This window comes from Prionailurus viverrinus, chromosome E1, assembly GCF_022837055.1.
Source record: "Prionailurus viverrinus isolate Anna chromosome E1, UM_Priviv_1.0, whole genome shotgun sequence".
Classification (NCBI taxonomy): Eukaryota; Metazoa; Chordata; class Mammalia; order Carnivora; family Felidae; genus Prionailurus; species Prionailurus viverrinus.
The window spans coordinates 2,680,489-2,702,747 of NC_062574.1; the positions used below are offsets into that span (position 1 = coordinate 2,680,489).

General features: G+C 64.6%; 1 protein-coding gene across 1 annotated transcript; it reads left to right on the forward strand.

Moving 5' to 3' along the window:
• The first annotated feature begins 24 nt into the window (after positions 1 to 24).
• KDM6B (lysine demethylase 6B) lies at positions 25 to 22,141 on the forward strand. Its single transcript, XM_047832094.1, is given in 28 exon segments — positions 25 to 164; positions 7,040 to 7,154; positions 12,044 to 12,163; positions 12,424 to 12,566; positions 12,657 to 12,798; positions 12,982 to 13,080; positions 13,183 to 13,402; positions 13,485 to 13,577; positions 13,664 to 13,825; positions 13,921 to 13,947; positions 13,949 to 13,978; positions 13,980 to 14,123; positions 14,211 to 14,558; positions 14,646 to 14,921; positions 14,923 to 15,138; positions 15,140 to 16,812; positions 16,927 to 17,053; positions 17,183 to 17,288; positions 18,320 to 18,525; positions 18,623 to 18,687; positions 18,775 to 18,846; positions 18,933 to 19,081; positions 19,217 to 19,331; positions 19,436 to 19,623; positions 19,781 to 19,922; positions 20,225 to 20,351; positions 20,447 to 20,617; positions 20,769 to 22,141. Coding segments are annotated over 24 exon segments (4,917 nt in total). The 5' UTR covers positions 25 to 164; positions 7,040 to 7,154; positions 12,044 to 12,163; positions 12,424 to 12,566; positions 12,657 to 12,661; the 3' UTR covers positions 20,793 to 22,141.
• The last annotated feature ends 118 nt before the right edge of the window (positions 22,142 to 22,259 follow it).

Consider the following 22,259-nt stretch of genomic DNA (forward strand, 5'->3'; position numbering starts at 1 on the left):
AGGGGGCGGGGCTGGGGCGCAGGGGGGGCGGTGTTTGTGTTGGAAAATCCAACTGCGCCACGGGGCGGAGCGGCCCCCCCAGCCCCGGCCTGGGAGAGGGGGGGGCCGCTCGACCCCCTGGGAGACCTTGGGGAGCCTGAGCACCTGGGACACCCCAGAACCAGGTAACGAGGGGCCGCGGGGGCGTCTGGAAAGAGGGAAACCATCTCCGCGCAGGGGGGCGGGACGCCTGAGTCTCAGACTTGTAGAGCTGGGGGTGGACGTTTCGGTCCCTGCAAAGGCACTGCAAAGAAGATCGGGGCGCAGGACGCCAGGGTTCCCCAGAATGCAGGGCGGTGTGGGGGAAGAGCGGGCGGGCAGAAGCCTTGGGTTCGGATGTCAAGAGGGGCCTGAAAGGACTCGCAGTTCCCCTGGGGCCGGGATTTCCCCTCCGCAACACTAGGTCGGGGCGGGGCGCGACGGTGCCTAACAGAAGGGCAGGACTGAAGGTCAGAGTCTGCAGATAGGCCAGGGTGATGGCCCTCTGAGGTCGGGTGTGGTCGGGCAGGGGTGCGTCTCCGGTCCCGGGGCCACTTCGGGTCTCCCTCCGGTCCCTCCCACGGTGAGGTGTGTCGCCTCAGCTTTGACCCTCGCGCCAGGAGCGCCGGGAGCCAGCCTCCCCGCGGGAGTCTTCGTGTCCACGCACCCCGCCGCCCCTCCATCCGTGGTCCTGCTACCCCACTCTGATGCTCCTCGCCCTCGTCCGGCTCGGGCCCTGCTCCGTGCGGACCTTCCCAGCGCAGCCACGAGATGGCGAGGGCGAGACGCGCAGCCCGAGCCGCGGGAGCAAGGGGGGGGGGGGGGGGGAATGTGGCCGGCGGAGGGGCTGAAGCCCCCCGCCCGGCCAGAGAGAAAGGTGGGCCGAGGTGGGCGTCTGACTTCCTGTCATCTCGGCCCCTCACAGGAAATTGTGGGCGGGAGGGCGAAGGGCAGAGGCTGGGGAGGGGGCTGGACTCCCGTCTCCGCCTCCCTGCGCTGGAGTAAATAGTGGGGAGGGGGCACGCGGCTCGGTTACCAAGCAACGCAGATTCGCTTCCTGTCTGCTGTGGCTTGTGGCTGTGACCTGGGGGCGGGGCGACTGCGGGGAAGGTCGGGGGCAGGACGCCTAGTTCTCTGGACGGTACGAGCCCGGGAAGGACGGAGGGGAGGCCGCGAGCTGCGCTGCCGCCGAAGGGGGCTCGGCGGTCGTCTGGAGGGAGGCGGGACCCGGGCGCCACAAGGAGCGCCGCTCCGCCGACCTCCCGGGGGTTGCTTGCCCCGTTGCCGGAGTAACCGGAGAGCCAGACTCGGGAGCCGGATTCCCGAACTCTCGTGTCGGGCCAATCGGCTCCCGCGGAGGCCCCTGACGTCAGGGCCCTGGCAGCCAATGTGGAGGAGGCTTTATAGAGCGACAGGAAAAGGGAGAGGGGAGGGGGAGAGGTGGAGGAAGGGAGGGGGAAGCTGCTCGGGACCCGCACGTGCACTCCCACACGCTCGCGCCCACCCCCCTCCCTCCTCCGCACGCGCCCTAGTAGCCCCCTGCGCCTGCGCGGCGAGTCGCAGCCTGCAGCACTACCGCCGCACCCCCCCCCCCCACCCCCCGCCTCCCCGCATTTGAATGTGTGTTTGCAAACTAGTCCTGGGCTGCGCTCCTCAGCCCCTCGGGATCCAGGCGTCTGGATCCGCCTGTCCCCTCTCGCTGGGTCTCCAACCACCACTGCCCAGCCTTGCGTGGGAGGGGTCGGCTACCTGTTTCCCACCGACCCCCAGCTGGCGCCCCACTCTCCCAGGTGGGCTGGGCGGAGCTGCGGTTTCCGGCCCCTTCTGCTCCGCCGGCGCCTTCCCGGGCTCTGGCTTAGGTTGCCTCCCCAGGGGGAACGGAACGGGTATCTGCGCCCCTTTGCGAGGCTTCAGTCGCTTGGGCTCAGCTGCTGTTGGCAGCGCGGGAGGGCGCTGCGGGGAAGTCCCGGCCGGCCCAGGTGACTCCCGCCGGGCCACCACGCCCCTTTTTCGCGTGGATGCCTCCTCTTTGATGCACCCCCAACCCTTCCCATCCCTAGCGTGTCTTCCCCACTCCTCCTCGTGCTCATGCACTTCCCCGGGCTCCTCTCGGGCTGTCTGTCCCGGGCTCCACTCGTCCTTCTCGGCTTCTCCCGGTTATATAACTCTTCCTCTCGCCGTGTCCTGGTTTCAACTCCACAGACTCCGCCCTGGAACGGCGCGGGGAGGGGCAGGAGAGTTGGGGACCCAGACAGGTTCCGGCTGGCGGCCGGCTGGGCCACGGGGGATCCCGCAGATGGGAGACGGAGCCCCGCGGGACCCGGTGCCCCCGCCCCCCACCTGCTGCCCCCCACCCGAGATCTCGCCCGGGAGAGAGAAGGCACAGTATCTGCGAGAGGCGTGTCGGGACTCCGTCAGAAATGTGGGTTGGGAGGTCAGGGCTGGAGGCGGGGAGGAGGAGCCGAGAAGCCCGAGTCCCTGGGGCTGGAGTGGTACTGGGAGTAAAAGAGATAAAGGCAAGCCGCCTGGGTTCCTTCTTCTTCTCCTTTTTGGGTTCCCAGAATTCCTAAGGCTATTTCCCAGGAAGCTTAGCCAAAGGCCCCTTTCCGCCCCTAGGGGTCAAAGGTCTGTGTTAGAGGTGGCCTGGGATGATGTCACCAGTGCACGTGCCCTGGGACGGTTGCCAGGCCGGAGGCCTCCTCCCCTTTCCATTCCGCCTCCCCCTCTCCCCCCCTACCTCTGCCCCGAGTCCGATTCCAACCCCGTGCCATCTTTTCCCCCTCTCCCTTCCCTTGGCCGTAGCAGCCTGCAGGTGGGAAACCCTGGCCTGGAGTTTTGTGAGGGGGAGGGGCACGGGTGTGGTGTGGCCCAAAGACTTTGCCCCTTTGCTGGGCTACGGGAACCCGGGGTCACTTTTCCCCAGGTGGGTATGAGAACTTTCCTTCCCAGCCCCCTCCGCCCCGTGAAGGAGCCTCCCAGCAGTCTTGCCGCTTTCCCACCTGCTGCATTGCTAAGTGTCCTATTGCCCCCCTCCCCATTTTGAGTTGAAGTGGGAGTGGTCGCAAGATAGCTACTCCCAGGAGAAGAGCTGTGTGTGTGGTTTGTGGCGTTCTGTAGACAGCAGCTCATCTCTGATCGTAATTAGTGACACCCCAACAGTGATGAAAAGGGTCAGGAAGCAGTGTTAGACTGAAGAGTACAGGTCTTTATTCTGTGTAGGTGGGTGGGTCACTTTCCTGAGGGAGGGGGACTCGGTTGATAGTTATGACCGCCCTTCCCTATGGAGTTAAGTTCCCGGGTTTGGTTATGATCTTAGAAAAAATTGGTTTTTCTTTTAAAGTGTTTCGGAGCTTGGGCTGTCAGGTCAGACCCGGATTCTGTTCCCAGCTCTGCCACTTAGTGGCCATAGGGACTTGGAAAGGTCACCACCTCCCAGAGCCTCACATTCTTCATCTGGAAAATTTAAATATCAATACATACCTTCTTGGCTGTTGGGGAGGTGGGGGGGGGGGGATGAGATAATTTATGCAAAGCACTTCGCAAGGTGGCGGGTGCAGAATAAATACTGAATGAAGGCTTGTTATAAAATGCTTATTATTGTGGTTAAATCGTGATAGTTATGATTTTTGTGACTGTAGTTGTTAGGCCTGGTTCCAGCCGGCCAGGACCTTAGGAGTTGGTTCTGGAGGAGTGGAGAGTCGGTCTTAATTTGGCGGGTGGGAGGGAGGGGGCTGGGGATTAGCTCCCGCTGCTTTGTGCACTTTATTTGATGAGGGCTTTAGTCAGATTTGTATTGCTTTCTTTAGGATTATTTCCCCCCCCCTCCTGGAGAAGAAACAGCTAAGACTATTCCACTGGCCGTGAAAATAAATAATTGTATTGTGGTTCTTGATTTTTAAGCAAGACCCCAGTCCCCTCCCATGTTCTCTGGAGCCTTTCAATTTTGCAAAGGGACTCTACAGCGGGGACGGGGCTTGGCTGAGGGGTGTGTAAAAAGGTTGGGGTGGGTGGGTGGAGAGAGACTAGTGCTGGGGGCTGGGGGGGGGGGGCGGGTAGTTAAAGGAAGAGACCGGAAGGGAGGAGGAGGGAGCCTGCTGGTGGGGAGGGAGGGAGGGGAGGAGGAGGTGGAGGAGGAGGAGGAGGAGGAGGAGGAGGAGGAGGAGGAGGAGGAGGGAGGGGGTTGGGGAGAGCCTGCTACAGTTCTTTGTTTGACTCCGGGACTCAGGGACGGGGAGGAGGAGGGAGGGAGGCAGAGGCTGCGAGCGCCGGGGCAGGCCCAGGAGGCAGAGGAGGGACCGTCTCCCCCGCCCCCCCAGCCCCCACTCCCCCCCCTGCTGCTCCCCCCCTCCCTACCCGGACTCCGGGGGCACCGCCGGGGGACAGACACCCAGCAGGTAACCCCGGCCTGGCTCGCCCTCCCTCCTCGGATTTTCCTCCACACCCTCCCGGATGACCCCTTTCCCCGATTCTGTCTCCCCGTTTTCCTCCGGCCTTGCCTCTTTTCCCTGGCCCTCCCTGTTCCATCTCCCCCACTTGGGCTTGTCGCCCGCTGGCCGCGCCGCCGTCTCGTGCAGCCCGACTCCCTTCCCCTCGCCCGACAGCCTGTGCGCCCCAGGTCTGCCCGCGGCACCTTTCGGGGCTCTGTCTCGCCGCTTCTCCTGGCTTTGCTTTCCTTCCGACCTGTCCCCTGGGGCTCTGAGTAAGGAGGCAGCCCCTGTCTTTTCCTCGCTCCCCCAGCTCCCCGCCCCCCCCAACTCTGGCCCCCTTTCTCCTTCTAGCAGTCTCTAGGGGTGGGGAGAGAACCGGAATTTGGGGGGCCCTCCAGAGGGGCAAGGGGCTGTGTGTCGCTGGGGAAAGGGGCTGTGAGTGTGTGTGTGTGGGGTGGGGGTGGGGGCGGCTAGAGACCTGGCTGTCTCTCCGTTGTCCCTTTAAATGGCCCTCACATTTCTGGGGACTCATGGGGGGGAGGTGGCAAGCCGCCTGCCTGGGGGGCAGGGCCCTCGGTTTGTCCACACAATCAGGGGTGGTAATGATTTAAAGGGACAGCCTCGGTGTGGCCGCTGCCACCCTGCGCCGGCGGGAGGGGGAGCCGGCAGGCCGTGTCTGGGGAGGCTTGGCTGGTGAGCAGGGCATTTGAGGCTGAATCTGTCGAGGGGCCTGCCAGGTCTGGGACGGTGCTGCGGCTGGGACCTACGAGGAGGGGTGACAGCTCGCGGGGGCAGGGTTGGGGGCACTCAGCCTGGGCCTTCTCCCAGGCCCCACCTTTGGGTTCTCGGACTCCTCGGCCAAGAGTCCTTGAGTCCATACTACGGAGTCTGTTGGCCATCAGGTGGAGACCACCGGCCGGTGTACAGGTCAGCTGCCCGGCTTGGGCACATTGGAGCTGGCCCTTCGGCTTCCCTTTTGTTGTTTGGCTCTGTGCACAAGAAAGCCCCAGCCCCTCCCCCAGCTCCCCCTTCCCGTCCACATGCCCCCCCCCCCCAACACACACACACCCACCCCAGCTGTTGGACAGATGAATTACAGCCTCCGGCTTGGGGCCAGGGCTGGTGAGGGATTAAAGCTCTGGGGCTGGCCCTTTAAATGGCTGTGGGCCCCTCCCCCACTCTGGTGTCCAGACACCCCATACACACCCTGGTGACCCCCTTGGCTGCCCCTCACTCCTTCTTTGGTCTGTCGTGAGGCCTGCCTCTCCCCTCTCTCTAGGCTAGACCCTTCCCAGCACATCCCCTTCCCCTACAATACAGCCACATACACAAACACTACAGACTGCACGCGTGTGCCCGCACGCGCGCGCACACACACACACACACACACACACACACACACACACACAGAGGCAAGCACGCGCACACCCTCTGGTCCCACGTTCTCAACATCCCTGTCCTGGAAGGTTCCAGCCTCAAGCTTCCTTTCTGTAGCACAAGAACTTTGCCTGCCCGGCCTCCCTGGCCTGCAGCTGGCCACTACCTGGCCTATGGGGGGCGGGGGGGGGGGGGGCCCTGCCTGGGTCAGGAGTGGCTCCTCCCCGGGGGCAGTGTCATCAGCAGCCCAGGCAGCTTGCAGCACATTGCGTCATGGAGGCTGGGGGCTGGAGGCCTGAGTCTCTGGGGCAGGGGGAAGGATGCGGGCTGGCCGGCCGGGGAATGGGGGGACTAGACTGGGAACCCCAATGTCTGGGGCCTCAAGGGCAGGCAACTGTGACTAAGGAAGCAGAAACCATAGGTCTCTGAGGAGTGAGTCTGAGATAAGGGCCAGACTTAGGTCTGACCCTAGATGGACACCTGATTCTTGACTCTGGACTTAGAAGACCTAGCTTTTTGTTTCGGAGGGGAGGGAAGGGACTGGGCCTCTGTCACCTTCTTGGGCCACAGAGAGGAAGGAGGTGATGGGGAAACAGGATATGGCCTTGAGGGGTGGGATGCAAGGGAGGCTTGCAGCAGAGGCCACTTTCAGACCCAGGCCCAGAGTCGGTCGTTGTGGAGGAAGGCTCCTCCCTGCCGGGCCCGTTCATCTAGTCTGGCCACCTGTGCCGCTCGCCAAGACCTGCCTGCACCCGCCTGGGGGAAGAGGAGGGGGCAGAGTCCAGAGGGTGGGGTTGACTGGTGTCTTGATAAGGTTAGGGGTAGGGAGGAGGCTGAGCTGGAGGCAGAAGATTGCAGGCCTGGGGCCAGGATTGAGGGCGACTTGGGTGCCGACGTCAGGGGCAATCGGGGCTACTCTGGGCCCAGGGACTGTCAAGAGGAGAGTTCGGTCCGAAGGGGACTCATGGATTGGGTGTCCGCTGTGGACGTTCACAGATGCCGTAGCACGCTCCCCTTACCCTCTGGTCCAAGGCTGCTTCCTAAAGGGGAAGGCTGGAGGACCACCTTGGGGATGGCTTTTTCTGGTTGCCATGGAAACGGGTTCTCTCATCCCATCTGACCACCAGCACCAGGCTTCTCCTCAATAAGAAGACAGGGAGCACAGGGAAATTCTCCAGCCTGGGAGACCCCACTTCTAACTGGCTTTTTTCTTTCAGGTTCCCCCAGGCACCATGCCAGCCCCGTAGTACCGCCCCCCCCACCCACCGTGGTCTGCTGCACCCCACACTGGGCACTGGTTCCAATGAGACAGGGCACATCAAATTCCATCTGGTAAGTTCTGCTCCTGAGCAACAACCCCCCACCCCCACCCCCACCCGTCCAGCTCTGGACCACATGCTTGAAGAAGAGCGGTATGATCTGGATCGTGCCCACTCCTCAGAATGGTCCAGTCCAGCTCTGAGCATCCCCCCACCATGTGGTGCTGGAGTGGTTCAGCCTTCCTGGTTTATGGAGCGCCCCTCTGTTGCCCCTGAATGGTTCAGCCCTGTATTTCACCAGCCTCTCTACTACCACCAAAAAATCTCCCCCCAGTGCTACAACTCAGTTACTTCTGGAGTTGAATTAAACTAGAGTTTGCAAGGCTGGAAGGTAGAGGTGAGATAACCTGGGGGGATTTTTCTTGGGGTGAGGGTGCCCTATAAGAGTTGGTGAACAGTGTGGTTCGTGCATGGTGATTGGAAATTGATTTGGAGATACCGGAGGCCATGGCCACAACAGCCTGCTGCTGTTGCCATGGCAATCGTGGCATCTCACCTTGCCTTCCAGCTCTCTTTCTGTTCCATTCTGTCCCCACTGTGCTACAGCATTTGCCTCCTCCCCCCCCCCCCCCCCCCAAGTCTTACTTCTCTTCTGCTTCCCTCTCTCTTTGGGCCAGTTCTCTGCCTGAGGCTCTGTAGGAGAGGAGAGTATACCTAAGCCAGGGACTTAAGTTCTCTGAGTGTGTGTCGCACTGAATTTTTGAGTGGGACTGTTTTCTTCTGTGTATCTGGATTTGGCAAGATGGTTTGCACATTGGGGTGCCTCAGTGGAATTGTGTTGAATGAATGTGTTAACTGAATGAGCTTCACTGCCAAGAAAGCAATGGCTTCTGAGATCTGCTACAAGTGTCCTACCCACACCTGCTGTCGAGGACAGGGGACATTTGCGATGCTGGAGTTGCTGGGGGTAGAACGGGGTGGGGGCGCAGGCAGGCTGACCCAGGAGATGGCCTGTGACGATAAAACCAAGGGAGGGAGAACAGGACAGAGGCAGATAGAAGAGTGGAAAGATGAGGCCCTGGGAAGAAGCCCAGTTCTTCCACTCTCTTGCAGAGTGAACTTGACCAAGTTACCTAACCTCTCTGAGCCTCAATTTCCTCATCTGTAAAATGGGTTAAAAAAAAAAAAAAAAGTACTTCCTAACTCAGATTGCGGTGGGGGCAGTTTTAAAAGGTATGTAAAGTGTTTAAGACGGTGCCTGGTGCCTACTAGTAAGTATTCACTAAATGCTAGCAATTATCATCATAATGGGAGCTGCAGGGAGCCTTGAGGATCAGCAAGGACGTTGAGGAATAGGACGGAACTTGATTGAAGGCAGACAGACGCCCAAATATCTGACTCAAACAGAAGGATCACTGATCCGGCAACAAGACGTCAGGATCGGGAGGGGGGGGGGGGGAGTGAGGCGAGGAGTCTGCGGGGTCAGCCTGCTCCAGTGTTTCCCAGACTCTGTTCGGGAACATGAAGGCAAACACAGAAGGGCATGTGCAGAGACACACGTGATCACGCAAGTGATGCAGAGGCAGATCCAGACAAAAGACCGAGACAGGAGCCAGGCAGACACACAGACAGAGACAGCCCCTCAGAGTCATGTAGACAGGCATAATGACAGGAACGCGTCAGACACAGGCACTGAAGGAGACGAGATGAGCAGATATGCAGGTGCACACAGAGACAGACACCGGGACGACCCACACACAGCCGACCTTGTCAGACACACTGGTGAACACAGCGGTCCAGTCAGAGGCAGACACAAGGCTCGCAGTGACACATAGCGGGCGGGCCGGCACTGTCACTCCTCGGTGGGGGGCGGGGAGGGGCCAGCAGCGGGGGAAGGCTGGGGAAGGGAATCCCGAGCGGGCGGCCTGCCCGGGTGGCTGAGTCACAGCGGCGCCCCAGCCGCGGCCCTCCCCTCCGCCTCCCCCCTCCCCCAGTAAGAAGCGAGCCTGTAACCCCTCGCTTCCACCGGGCGGAACGAGGCCTGGCGGGGAGCGGGATGCGGCGGGTGCCGGCCCCGGTCCCCGCCTCGGCGCGTCCGCGGACTGCGTGCGGGGGGGGGGAGGGGGAAGACCGTGTGTGCGGGGTCTCGTCTCTGGCCGGCATGTGAGTCTGCGTGCGCACGTCTGGCCCCTTCCCCCGCGTCCCGCGCGGCCGCAGCGGTGCGCGCCGGGGGCTCCTCAGGCCTGGAGCCGGGAGAGGGTTAAGTGGGTGTGATTGATGGAGTGGGTCTCTCTCGGGGCTCCGGGGAGGGGGTCGGTTAAAGTCCCCCGAGTCCAGAGCCCGGATGGAAGGGGCGGAGCTGGGCTTAACCGGGAGTGCCCGGATGGAGAGGGCGTGGCCTCGGCAGGAGAAGAATTAACCCTTTCTGGGCGGCCGGCCCCGGGGGACTGTGGGTCGGGCGGGAGAGGCTGGAAGGAATGTCTGCCCCAGAAGTATACCGTCCTCCCAGCCTGGCTGTGGCCGCGTGCGTCTTCCTCTCGCCTGCCTTCGGGGAGTCTGTGGGTGTCTGTCTTTGTGACTGCTGCCCGTGGCCGTCCCCTCCCCTTGGTTAGTACGGACACCGGGAGTCGGGGAGGGCTATTCCTGCCCCAAAGCGAGAGTGGAGGTGAGAGTGGACCGCGAGCCGGCGCCGGGGAACAGGTGTGAGCGCCGTGTCGAGGCTGGCGGACGCGGGGAGGGGCCGTCGTGGGGGGAAGACGAGAGGGGAAATTCCGCGGGACCGGTGGTGAGCGGTGTGTGGGCTGAGTTGTGTCTGCCTCTGACTGTGTGTCTGTGTGCGTTCAGGGAGGCGAGGGCTGAGTCAGTGGGAATAGGGGAAGGTTTTGTGGGTGACTCACGCTCTCCCACCCCAAGCCTGAATCAGACCCCGAGGGAGGGCTTTGTACGGGGGGCGGATGAGGAGTCAGGCGCCCGGGTCCCGGTGAATCCGAGGTGGTTGGCGAGAGTGAATGTGTATTTAGTGCACAGGAAGTTTTTGTTCTTCGGTGAGGGCTGCTGTACTCTGAGTACCGGCGTGGGGGGTTGTGGACAAAGGTGGAAAGGGGCTGGAGGGACGGGACTCAGTGCTTTAGGGAAAGCTGAGTCAGTTCCCCGTGGGAAAGGGGAAGTGGTGGAGGGGAAGTGTCATCATCGCAGAAGGGGAAGCTGCATTTCCTGGTAGCTGGCAGCGCCCTCGGCACCGCTTCGCAAACCGGGATCTGATCCTGCGGTGCCTGAACCCCCGCCCCCACTCCCCCCCCCCCGTTAGCCCATGCGTGGTCCCGGACTTGGGTGGGGGAATGTGGCCCGGGCTACCCTTAGACCGCAGCTAAGCGCTCTGCTCGTCCCAGGGCTTTGGCAACTGACCGAAAGTCAGTGTGGTGAGCAGAGAGAGTTCGGGCAGAAACTCCGCTAGAGCCGCGGACGCGGTCCGCAGAGCCCAAGCGTTCGCAGGGTTCGGCGGGGAGTGGCGCGCCGCGACCTGTAGGGTCCGGAGTTTAGCACGTAAACAGACCACCTTGTCCTGCGGAGAGAGGACTGTTTTCACCAGAAACCCGCCTGCCCTTGCGGGCTGGGTGGAAATTTCCCCACCGCGCAGACTTCTCTCGGCGAAGGCGAACTTTCCAGCCGCCCCCAGCCCCTCGTCGCGCGCGCTCCCCCGGCTTCCTGCCCGGCGCTCGCTCCAGCTGGAGCGCTGGCCCCGCCCCCGCCGCTTTGTACTCTACGCTCGCCTCTCGCAGCTCTTTGTACTCTAGACTCTCAATGGACCGATCCCGGGAGCGGAGCCGGCTCCCTACCTGCGGGGACGCCGGGTAGGCGAGGAAGAGGCGCGGGGACGGGGATCCTGGGCTCAGGCGACAAGGAAGAACTGGGGCCGAAGGGGAGGTGCCCAGAAGGGGGGCGCTGCGCCCGTCGTGGGTCGAGGCGGCACCGACGGGAAAGGGCGGGGGGGGGGGCCGCCGCGAAGGAGGAAGTGAAACGGGTTCTGGGTTCTTTAAGGGAGTGGGCGGTGAGAGTGGGACAAGGGTGATGTCACCGCCTGTTGGGCCCCGCCCTCCTCCCTCCCGAAGGACCCCCCCCCCCCTTACACTTACACACGCCGCTTCCGCTGCGCAAGTAGCCACGTCACGGGCAACCCCCGAAATCCCCCCTCCCTTGGGGGGCGGGGGCCACGTGGGCCGTGGGGAACCGCGTGGCCCCGACGGGGAAGGGCATAGAGGATACGGGAGCCACGCGAGAGGGGCCACTCGGGACCGCTGTGCGCGTCTTCTCAGAAGTTGGGGGATTAAAGGGAGATTTTGGTTTTGGGGGTCGGTTGGAACTGAAGACCTAGAGAGCCAGGGGAAGTGGAGGAGCTCCGGGAACTAGGTAGGCTGGGGGCCCCGACCGTAGTTTGGGATAGGGTCAGGCGTGGGGGGGGGGGGTGGTGGTGGTGGTGGAGCGCTCGGATCTCGGCGCGGGCGGGTTTGGGTACCGAAGTCGCCGTGACCGGCCAGCTCTCAGCAGTCACAGGGGGCACCCGGGGTGGGAGGTGAGGCACGGGGCGAGGTGAAGGGAGGAAAGGCAGCGACGCCTTTGTCTGCGTTGTGCCTCCGTTTGCCGTCGGCCGGTCTTAGGGCGCCGGGGCCGGGGGCGTTTCGGGCGGTCCTGCCGGGAGTACCGGCGACTCTATGGGTGCGTGGGACTCGCGGGTGGCGCCGTCCCCCAGGCCGGCCCGAGCGTGCGATGTGCCGCCTTCACCCGCAGGGGTCCCGGGCCCTGCCTGCGCCGCCGGCCCGGGTGTCAGGTCCGGGATGGAGACCCTAGGTGGGAGCCGCGGGGTCACCCCGGGGTCACCCCGGGCCGAGCCCGTCTGACCGGCTCCGCCGCCCCTCCTCCCCCGGCCGCGGCCGGGCTAACCTCGCTCTCATTGGTCCCGGCCAGGCTGTTACTGAGGCGGAGACACGGGTGATGATTGGCTTTCTGGCGAGAGAGGAAGTCCTGTGATTGGCCGGATCTCAGGAGCTCGCCGACGCCGTGCGAGGACGCTCCCACGGAGGCCGGGTAAGCCGCCGCGGCGCTGCCCCTCCGCCCCAGTGGCTCCCGGCAGCGAGCCGCCGCTGACCGGCCGTCCCGCTCCCTGCCGCTCGTCCCGGCGCCTCGCCGCTCTCCCGGGCCTCCGGGGGCTCCTTGGGCGGCGTGGCCCTCCCCTCGGGGAAAGCCAAGGCCCGACTCCCGGTGCAGATGACTGCCCGGCCGGGCCCCTGGGCCTCAGCTGTGCGCTGGCCGGCTCACGGCACTCCTTCTCCACCTCCCCTCCGCAGAATTGGCTGTGAAGGGCCCTGGGTGGCCGTCTGGGGGCAGTGGGCACTCCTGTCAGAGCGGCTGGAGCGGGACCGTCGCCCCAGAGAGCTGGGGCAGGGGGCCGTGCCCGATCTCCAGGGCTCCTGGGGCCACTGCTGACCTGGTAAGGGAAAGACCAGGGCTGGGTCGGCCGTGTGTATGCTGCTGGCTCAGGCTGTGCCCCCATGAAGATCTTGATCTCTCCTTGACTCAGGCTGGATGCATCGGGCAGTGGACCCTCCAGGGGCCCGCGCTGCACGGGAAGCCTTTGCCCTCGGGGGCTTGAGCTGTGCTGGGGCCTGGAGCTCCTGCCCGCCCCATCCCCCTCCTCGAAGCGCATGGCTGCCTGGAGGCAGGTGAGAACATGGGGCACCCCTCTCCCCGTCTCCACTCTGTGGTCACTCTCTGGGTTTCTGCTGATCTGTGGACCCCAGTGGGGTTCTCAGCTGCTTTCCCTTAGTCTCTCAGTCCCCTCATTTCTAAGTAGGGACGGGACCACTTCATCTTGCTGCACGTTAACAGACCCCTTCCGTCTCTAGGTGCTCTGCCAGCATCGGGCAGCCCCCACTCTCTGCTCCCCTACCCCCTTCACATGGCAGTAGCTCTGGACACCCCAACAAACCGTATTATGCTCCAGGGTGAGTACGGAATCAAAGGTGCTGTAGATGGGACGTAAGCCTGGGGCCTCAGAAGAGGTCCCCCAGGCCTGACCAGCCCCCACAACCCCTTCTGCCCGGTAGGACCCCCGCCCCGAGACCCCTCCACGGGAAGCTGGAATCCCTGCATGGCTGTGTGCAGGCACTGCTCCGAGAGCCGGCCCAGCCGGGGCTGTGGGAGCAGCTGGGGCAGCTATACGAGTCCGAGCACGACAGCGAGGAGGCCATTCGCTGCTATCACAGCGCCCTTCGATACGGAGGAAGCTTGGCTGAGTTGGGGCCCCGCGTCGGCCGACTACAGCAGGTGGGACGAGGCAGGGCCCGGGGGGCTGGGCTTGTGCCTTCTGGCTAGGCGCCCTCATCCTAACGTGTGCTTCTGCCCCCAGGCCCAGTTCTGGAACTTTCACGCCGGCTCCTGCCAGCACCGAGCCAAGGTCCTGCCCCCCCTGGAGCAAGTGTGGAACTTGCTGCACCTTGAGGTGAGATGGGGGCCGGTGGGGTGGGGAGGAGGCCCCTGGCTGGATCTGCACGTGTGTCATTCTCTCTCCTTCCTTTTTGTTTTCAGCACAAGCGGAACTATGGGGCCAAGCGGGGCGGTCCCCCCGTGAAGCGAGCCGCTGAGCCCCCAGTGGTGCAGCCCGTGCCTCCTGCGGCGCTCTCAGGCCCCTCGGGGGACGAGGGCCTCAGCCCCGGGGGCAAGCGCAGGAGAGGCTGCGGCTCTGAGCAGGTATGGCTCTGAGCAGGTATGGTCGCGTGTAGGCCACGGGCCGCCGTGGGCAGGACTGGGCCGGGGTGCCGTTCTCACGCTCTCTCTTCTTCCAGACTGGCCTTCCCCCGGGGCTGCCGCTGCCCCCCGCCGCCACTGCCCCCACCGCCCCCGCCGCCCCCCCCCGCCGCCGCCCCCACCCCTGCCTGGCCTCGCCACTAGCCCTCCATTTCAGCTGAGCAAGCCAGGGCTGTGGAGCGCCCTGCATGGAGATGTCTGGGGCCCCGAGCGCAAGGGTTCAGCACCCCCGGAGCGCCAGGTGAGCCCCAATCGATTGCCCCTCGTCTCTTAACCACAAGTCCCCCGTCCCCCACGTGTCACTCGTGGCCCTTTGCCTCTCCCACAGGAGCAGCGGCACTCGCTGCCTCACCCGTATCCGTACCCGGCTCCGGCCTACGCCGCGCACCCCCCTGGCCACCGGCTGGTCCCGGCCGCACCCCCAGGCCCAGGCCCCCGCCCCCCAGGAGCAGAGAGCCATGGCTGCCCGCCTGCCACCCGTCCCCCCGGAAGTGACCTTAGAGAGAGCAGAGTTCAGAGGTCGCGGATGGACTCCAGCGTTTCACCAGCAGCAACCACCGCCTGCGTGCCTTACGCCCCTTCCCGGCCCCCTGGCCTCCCCGGCCCCACCAGCAGCAGCAGTAGCAGCAGCAGCAACAACACCGGTCTCCGGGCCGCGGAGCCGAGCCCAGGCATTGTGAGTTCCGGACCGCGGGTGGACTGTGGGTGGAGCGGGCGGTGCCACCCCCCCGGCAGCCGCCGACCGCCTGTCCCCTGCTTGCAGCCCGGCGCTGATCATTACCAAACTCCCGCGCTGGACGTCTCCTCTCACCAAGGCCGCCTGGGGCCCTCGGCACACAGCAGTCGGAAACCGTTCCTGGCGGCTCCCGCTGCCACTCCTCACCTGTCCCTGCCGCCCGGCCCCCCCTCGCCGCCTCCGCCTCCCTGTCCCCGCCTCTTACGCCCTCCGCCCCCCCCTGCCTGGCTGAAGGGCCCGGCCTGCCGGGCAGCCCGCGAGGATGGGGAGATCTTCGAGGAGCTCTTCTTTGGGTCTGAGGGACGCCCCCCGCCCTCCCCCACCACCCCTCCCCCACCGCGAGGGCTTCTTGGGGCCTCCGGCTCCCCGCTTTTCTGTGGGCACTCAGGATTCGCACACCCCTCCGACTCCCCCAGCCACCAGCAGCAGCAACCATGGCAGCCACAGCAGCAGCCCCACAGGGCCCGTGTCCTTCCCCCCGCCTCCCTACCTGGCCAGAAGTTTGGACCCCCTTCCCCGGCCCCCCCAGCCCCAATCTGAGCCCCCAGGACCCACCTCTTGCGCCCTTGACTCTCGCCCTGCCTCCAGCTCCTCCCTCCTCCTGCCACCAAAATACCTCAGGAAGCTTCAGGCGCCCGGAGAGCCCTCGGCCCAGGGTCTCCTTCCCAAAGACCCCCGAGGTGGGGCCGGGCCCCCCCCCAGGCCCCTTGAATAAAGCCCCCCAGCCTGTGCCGCCCAGGGTCGGGGAGCTGCCTGCCCGAGGCCCGCGGCTCTTCGACTTTCCCCCTACCCCGCTGGAGGACCAGTTTGAGGAGCCGGCCGAGTTCAAGATCCTCCCCGATGGGCTGGCCAACATCATGAAGATGCTGGACGAATCCATTCGCAAGGAGGAGGAACAGCAACAGGAGGCGGGCGCAGCCCCCCCGCCCCCGCTGAAGGAGCCCTTTTCGTCTCTGCAGCCTCCGTTCCCTAGTGACACAACCCCGGCCGCCACTGCCACCGCCGCCCAGGAAGAGGAGAAGAAGCCACCACCAGCCCTGCCGCCACCGCCGCCTCTAGCCAAGTTTCCTCCGCCGCCCCCGCTCCCCCCACCGGCCGGCCCGGCCAGCCTGCTCAAGTCCTTGGCCTCCGTGCTGGAGGGACAGAAGTACTGTTACCGGGGGACTGGAGCCGCCCTCGCCACCCGGCCCGGGCCCTTGCCCGCCACTCAGTATTCGCCAGGCCCCCCATCAGGTGCTACCGCCCCGCCGCCCGCCTCGGCGGCCCCTAGCGCCCAGGGCTCCCCGCAGCCCTCCGCTCCCTCGGCATCTCACTTCTCTACCTCAGGCGGGCCCTGGGCCCGGGAGCGCGGGGCGGGCGAAGAGCCGGCCCCGGGCCCCATGACCCCCGCCCCGCCGCCCCCACCCCTGCCTCTGCCCCCTGCTCGGTCTGAGTCTGAGGTGCTAGAAGAGATCAGTCGGGCTTGTGAGACCCTTGTGGAGCGGGTGGGCCGGAGCGCCACGGACCCGGCAGGCCCGGTGGACACGGCGGGCCCAGTGGACACGGCGGGCCCAGTGGACAGCGGGACCGAGCGGCTGCTGCCTCCCGCCCAGGCCCGCGAGGAGAGTGGCGGGGTGGCGGCGGCGGCGGCGGCGGCGGCAGGACCAGGCGGCAGCAGCAAGCGGCGGCAGAAAGAGCACCAGAAGGAGCACCAGAAGGAACACCGGCGGCACAGGCGGGCCTGTAAGGACAGCGTGGGTCGGCGGCCCCGAGAGGGCAGGGCAAAGACCAAGGCCAAGGCCCCCAAAGAAAAGAGCCGCCGGGTGCTGGGCAACCTGGACCTGCAGAGCGAGGAGATCCAGGGTCGCGAGAAGGCCCGGCCCGATCTTGGCGGGGCCTCCAAGGCCAAGCCACCCACGGCTCCTGCCCCTCCACCGGCCCCCGCGCCCCCTGCCCAGCCCACAGCGCCCTCGGCTCCCGTTCCCGGGAAGAAGGCTCGCGAGGAAGCACCAGGGCCACCAGGTGTCAGCCGGGCTGACATGTTAAAGCTGCGCTCACTCAGCGAAGGGCCCCCCAAGGAGCTGAAGATCCGCCTCATCAAGGTGGAGAGTGGGGACAAGGAGACCTTCATCGCCTCCGAGGTGGAGGAGCGGAGGCTGCGCATGGCGGACCTCACCATCAGCCACTGCGCTGCTGACGTCGTGCGTGCCAGCAAGTAAGTTCCGGGAGGTGCCCCCCCCCCCACCCAGGCTGCTGGCCCCGCCCAGTGGGGGGCTCCCTTCCCCATCACCCTGATATTCCTGCCCTCATGTCCCTATCTTCCCCACAGGAATGCCAAGGTGAAAGGGAAGTTTCGAGAGTCCTACCTTTCCCCTGCCCAGTCTGTGAAACCGAAGATCAACACTGAGGAGAAGCTGCCCCGGGAAAAACTCAACCCGCCCACACCCAGCATCTATGTACGTATGAACCCCCCCCCCCGCCATGGGTTCTGAGACTGTGTCTGGGCCGTCAGGGGCAGTGGGGGAGGGGGCTCAGAGCCCGGGGCAGGGCTCTCACCCTGGCTCTGTCTCCTTGTCATCTCTCAGCTGGAGAGCAAACGGGACGCCTTCTCACCTGTGCTGCTGCAGTTCTGCACAGACCCTCGGAATCCCATCACCGTGATCCGGGGCCTGGCGGGCTCCCTGCGGCTCAGTGAGTATGGAAGGGCAGGAGGGTGAGGGGAGGCCTCGGAGGGCCCCCATGCTTGCAGACCCCGGACCGCAGCTCTCACGAGCTATCCTCAGTCCTCCCCAGGCCGTACTTGAGGCCTTGGGCTTTCTTCCCATCACTGTGTCCCCAGCACTGGATAGAGGGGCAGGGGATGGAACCCAGGACCTGGTTAGGGTCACTTTTGGTTTTCTTGATCGATTAGGATGAGAATACAGAGTATACAAAACCCCTGCCGGCCCATGGTTTGGGGATTTTTTTTTTTTTTTTAAGTTTATTTATTTTGAGAGGGAGAGAGAGCGGGAAGGGGCAGAGAGAGGAGGGAGGAGAGAGTGAGAGTGGGGAAGGGCAGAGAGGGAGAGAGAGAATCCCAAGCAGGCTCCACACTCAGCACACAGTCTAATGAGGGGCTCGATCCTACGACTGTGAGATCATGACTCAAGCTGAAATCAAGAGTCCCAAAGCTGGTTACTTAACCCATCGAGCCACCCAGGTGTCCAGGGCTCTCTTTTTCAGCGCTTTATCGTGCAAAAAAATTTTTATCGGGCAGAATTCCAAACAAAGGTACTTACGTACAAACGGAAACCACACAGAAACATAAAACGCAGTCGTCTTTCCTCCATGTCCGTAGCGTTCTCTATACCCGTATATCCTTCCTTCCCACCACTGTTAGCGTGAAGCGTGTTCTAGGCTTGTACTTAACTAAATCTCTGGTTGGATCCAGCGATAACTTAAGGAAACTGCCATTCATTGAGCACCTATTAAGTGCCAGGTGCAGTGCACCTGTGGCCTCACGCACACCTGAGGACTCTCCTGGAGGTGCCTCGACTCAGAGCAGCAGCAGGAGAAAGGGGGGTCGCCCTGGGAGGGCCAACCTTCCCAGCTGCGTGTGGGGCTGGGCTGGGCTGAGCTTCGTGAAGCTGGGGGGGTGGGGGGGAGAGGCTTGGGGAGGAAGAAGGCCCTCGCTCCCTGCCCTCCGCCCTTGCCCCGACGCCCTGCTCGGTCCTGCCTTGCAGACTTGGGCCTCTTCTCCACCAAGACGCTGGTGGAGGCGAGCGGCGAGCACACGGTGGAGGTGCGCACCCAGGTACAGCAGCCTTCGGACGAGAACTGGGACCTGACGGGCACGCGGCAGATCTGGCCGTGTGAGAGCTCCCGCTCGCACACCACCATCGCCAAGTACGCGCAGTACCAGGCCTCGTCCTTCCAGGAGTCCCTGCAGGTGCGAGGGGCTGCCGGGGCTGGGGGTGCGGGTGGGGGGGTTGGGTTCCCGGGGGGCGGCACTGACCCCAGCCCGCCTCCCCGCTGTGACCCAGCAGGAGGAGAAGGAAAGCGAGGATGAGGAGTCAGAGGAGCCCGACAGCACCACGGGGACCCCTCCTAGGTAGGTCCCGGTCGTCCGCCGCCTTCGTGTCCTTCCCCTTCCCTTGGCCGGCGGGTCCCCGTCAACCCGTGCTCTTTGCCCCGGCAGCAGCGCGCCAGACCCGAAGAACCATCACATCATTAAGTTCGGCACCAACATCGACCTGTCTGATGCCAAGCGGTTAGTGCGGCTGGGGGCAGGGGCGCTGCCGGACCGGCAGGGGTCGGGGGCGGCCTCTCACTTCTGTGGCACCTTCGCCACCGCAGGTGGAAACCCCAGCTACAGGAGCTGCTGAAGCTGCCCGCCTTCATGCGGGTCACCTCCACGGGCAACATGCTGAGCCACGTGGGCCACACCATCCTGGGCATGAACACCGTGCAGCTGTACATGAAGGTTCCCGGCAGCCGAACGCCAGGTGCGCTCCTCACCCGGGCGCGCGCGAGGGGGCGGGGCTGCCGCTCCGCCAGCCAATGGGGGCCCGGGGGCGGACCGGGCGCGGAGCGCAGGCCGGGCTGCCGCCTGCCATGCCGTTCTCTGTCGCCCCCTGCAGGCCACCAGGAGAACAACAACTTCTGCTCCGTCAACATCAACATCGGCCCTGGCGACTGCGAGTGGTTTGCGGTGCACGAGCACTACTGGGAGACTATCAGCGCCTTCTGCGACCGGTGCGCGCCACCCTGGCCCCGCCAGATACACCTCCTCCCACCCCCCCCACCCCAGTCCCGCCCCGTCCCTGTGGCTTCCGTCTGACTCTGTGGCCACCGCGCAGGCACGGCGTGGACTACCTGACTGGTTCCTGGTGGCCAATCCTGGATGACCTCTATGCTTCCAATATCCCCGTGTACCGCTTCGTGCAGCGCCCCGGAGACCTGGTGTGGATTAACGCGGGCACCGTGCACTGGGTGCAGGCCACCGGCTGGTGCAACAACATTGCCTGGAACGTGGGGCCCCTCACCGGTGAGAGGGCGGGGCCCGTGGGGGGTGAGCCCCGTGGGGGGTGAGCCCTGTGGGTGGCCGAGCTGGACGGCAGCCGGCTGCCAGGGAAGGGAGGGCCTGGGGGCCAGCGTGGCCGCGGCTGCTTGAGATGCCTCCGTTTCCCCCTCTGGCCCCGCAGCCTATCAGTACCAGCTGGCCCTGGAACGATACGAGTGGAACGAGGTGAAGAACGTCAAGTCCATCGTGCCCATGATTCACGTGTCCTGGAACGTGGCTCGCACGGTCAAAATCAGCGACCCGGACCTGTTCAAGATGATCAAGTGAGCGCCCCACTTGGGAAGAAGCCCATCTCCACCCAACTTGGCCCCGCTCTTGTCCTTTCTGTCGGATTCCACCCCGTCTTCCTTCTTCTCTGCCCCAGTCCACGTGCCCTGCACTCTACCCGCCCCCGCCCCGATGAGCTTTATTTTCCTGCGGCCCAAATAGACAAGAGCCACATGTCCACTGTGAGCGATGCCCAGGCCAGGGGCCGTGACCCCAGCCTGGAGCCGGGAGGCCCCGCCCCGCCCCGCTCCGTCGGCCTCACGGCCCCCCTCGCCTCCCCTCCCCTGCACGCGCGCAGGTTCTGCCTCCTGCAGTCCATGAAGCACTGCCAGGTGCAGCGCGAGAGCCTGGTGCGGGCCGGGAAGAAGATCGCCTACCAGGGCCGGGTCAAGGACGAGCCCGCCTACTACTGCAACGAGTGCGACGTGAGTGGGCCCGCCGCGCCCTGGAGGGAGGTGCCCCCGCCGCCCCCGCCGCCCCCGCTCCCCGTGACCGCCCCCTCCCCTGCGCCCCGTCCCAGGTGGAGGTGTTCAACATCCTGTTCGTGACCAGCGAGAACGGCAGCCGCAACACGTACCTGGTGCACTGCGAGGCGTGCGCGCGGCGGCGCAGCGCGGGCCTGCAGGGCGTGGTGGTGCTGGAGCAGTACCGCACCGAGGAGCTGGCGCAGGCCTACGACGCCTTCACGCTGGTGAGGGCCCGGCGGGCGCGCCCGGGGCCGGGGCCCGGGGCCCGGGGCCCGGGGGGGGGGGGCGGGGGGGGGACGCGGGGGGCGGGGCGCGGGCGGAGCACGGCGCCCGCCCCCGCGCCTGAGCCCGCCGCCGCCGGTTTTCTCCCCGCAGGCCCCCGCCAGCGCGTCGCGATGAGGCCGGACGCCCCGCCCGCCCGCCTGCAGGGCGCCGCGGGGCCACCAGCACACGCCTGGGCTGGACCTAGGTCCCGCCTCTGGCCGGGAAGGGGGTGTCGGGCCCGGCCCTTCCGCCCCATTGGCAGCTCCCCCTCACTTAATTTATTAAGAAAAAAAGTTTTTTTTAACAAATAAGAGGAAAAAAGGAAAAAAAATGGGAGGCGGGGGAGGGGGCTGGCAGCCCCTCGCCCGCCAGCGCCTCCCCTCACCGACTTTGGCCTTTCTAGCAACAGACACAAGGACCAGGCTCCGGCGGCGGCGGGGGTCACATACGGGTTCCCTCACGCCTGCCGCCCGCCCGCCCGCCCGGCGCAGACGCTCGCGGCTCGTGTTTGTACATAGACGTTACGGCAGCCGAGGTTTTTAATGAGATTCTTTCTATGGGCTTTACCCCTCCCCCAGAACCTCCTTTTTTACTTCCAATGCTAGCTGTGACCCCCCTGTACATGTCTCTGTTTATTCACTTGGTTATGATTTTTGTATTTTCTGGGTTTTTTTTTCCTTTTTTTGTTTGTTCGTTCTTGGTTGTTTTTGGTTTTTCTTTTTTTGTTCGTTTTGTTTTTTAATTTATAACAGTCCCACTCACCTCTATTTATTCATTTTTGGGAAAACCCGACCTCCCGCACCCCCCAAGCCATCCCGCCTGCCCCTCCAGGGACTGCCCGCCGCCGGGCTCTCCCCGCGCCCCAGTGTGTGTCCGGGCCCGGCCCGTCCGTCTCCGCCCGTCCGCCCGCGGCTCCAGCCGGGTTCTCATGGTGCTCAAACCCGCTCCCCTCCCCGACGTCCTGCACTTTCTCGGACCAGGCCCCCACTCCCGACCCGACCCCGACCCCGCCTGAGGGTGAGCGACTCCTGTACTGTAGGGGAAGAAGTGGGAACTGAAATGGTATTTTGTAAAAAAATAATAATAATAATAAATAAATAAAAAAATTTAAAGTTTTAAAGAAAGAACTATGAGGAAAAGGAACCCCGTCCTTCCCAGCCCCGGCCAACTTTAAAAACGTGGACCTTCCCCTCACGCCCCTCCCTCCCCCACTTTTCTTTTTAAGCGTGAACCAGCCCAGGGCCAGGGCCTCACTGGGGCAGGGACACCCCGGGATGAGTTTCTCTGGGGCTTTATTTTCGTTCCGTCGGTGGTTTTTTTCTCCCACGCTGGGGCTGCGGAGGGGTGGGGGGTTTACAGTCCCGCCCCCTCGCACTGCACTGTCTCTCTGCCCCAGGGGCAGAGGGGTCTTCCCAACCCTCCCCCTATTTTCGGTGATTTTTGTGTGAGAATATTAATATTAAAAATAAAATCCGAGAAAAACATCCGGTTTGGATACGGTGCTGGGGCTAGCGGGGCGCGCACTTGGGGGGAGGGCTGCCCGGCCGGGCCTCCCGCGCAGACCCCGGCGGGGCGAGCCCCTCCCCGAGGCGCCTGTGGAAT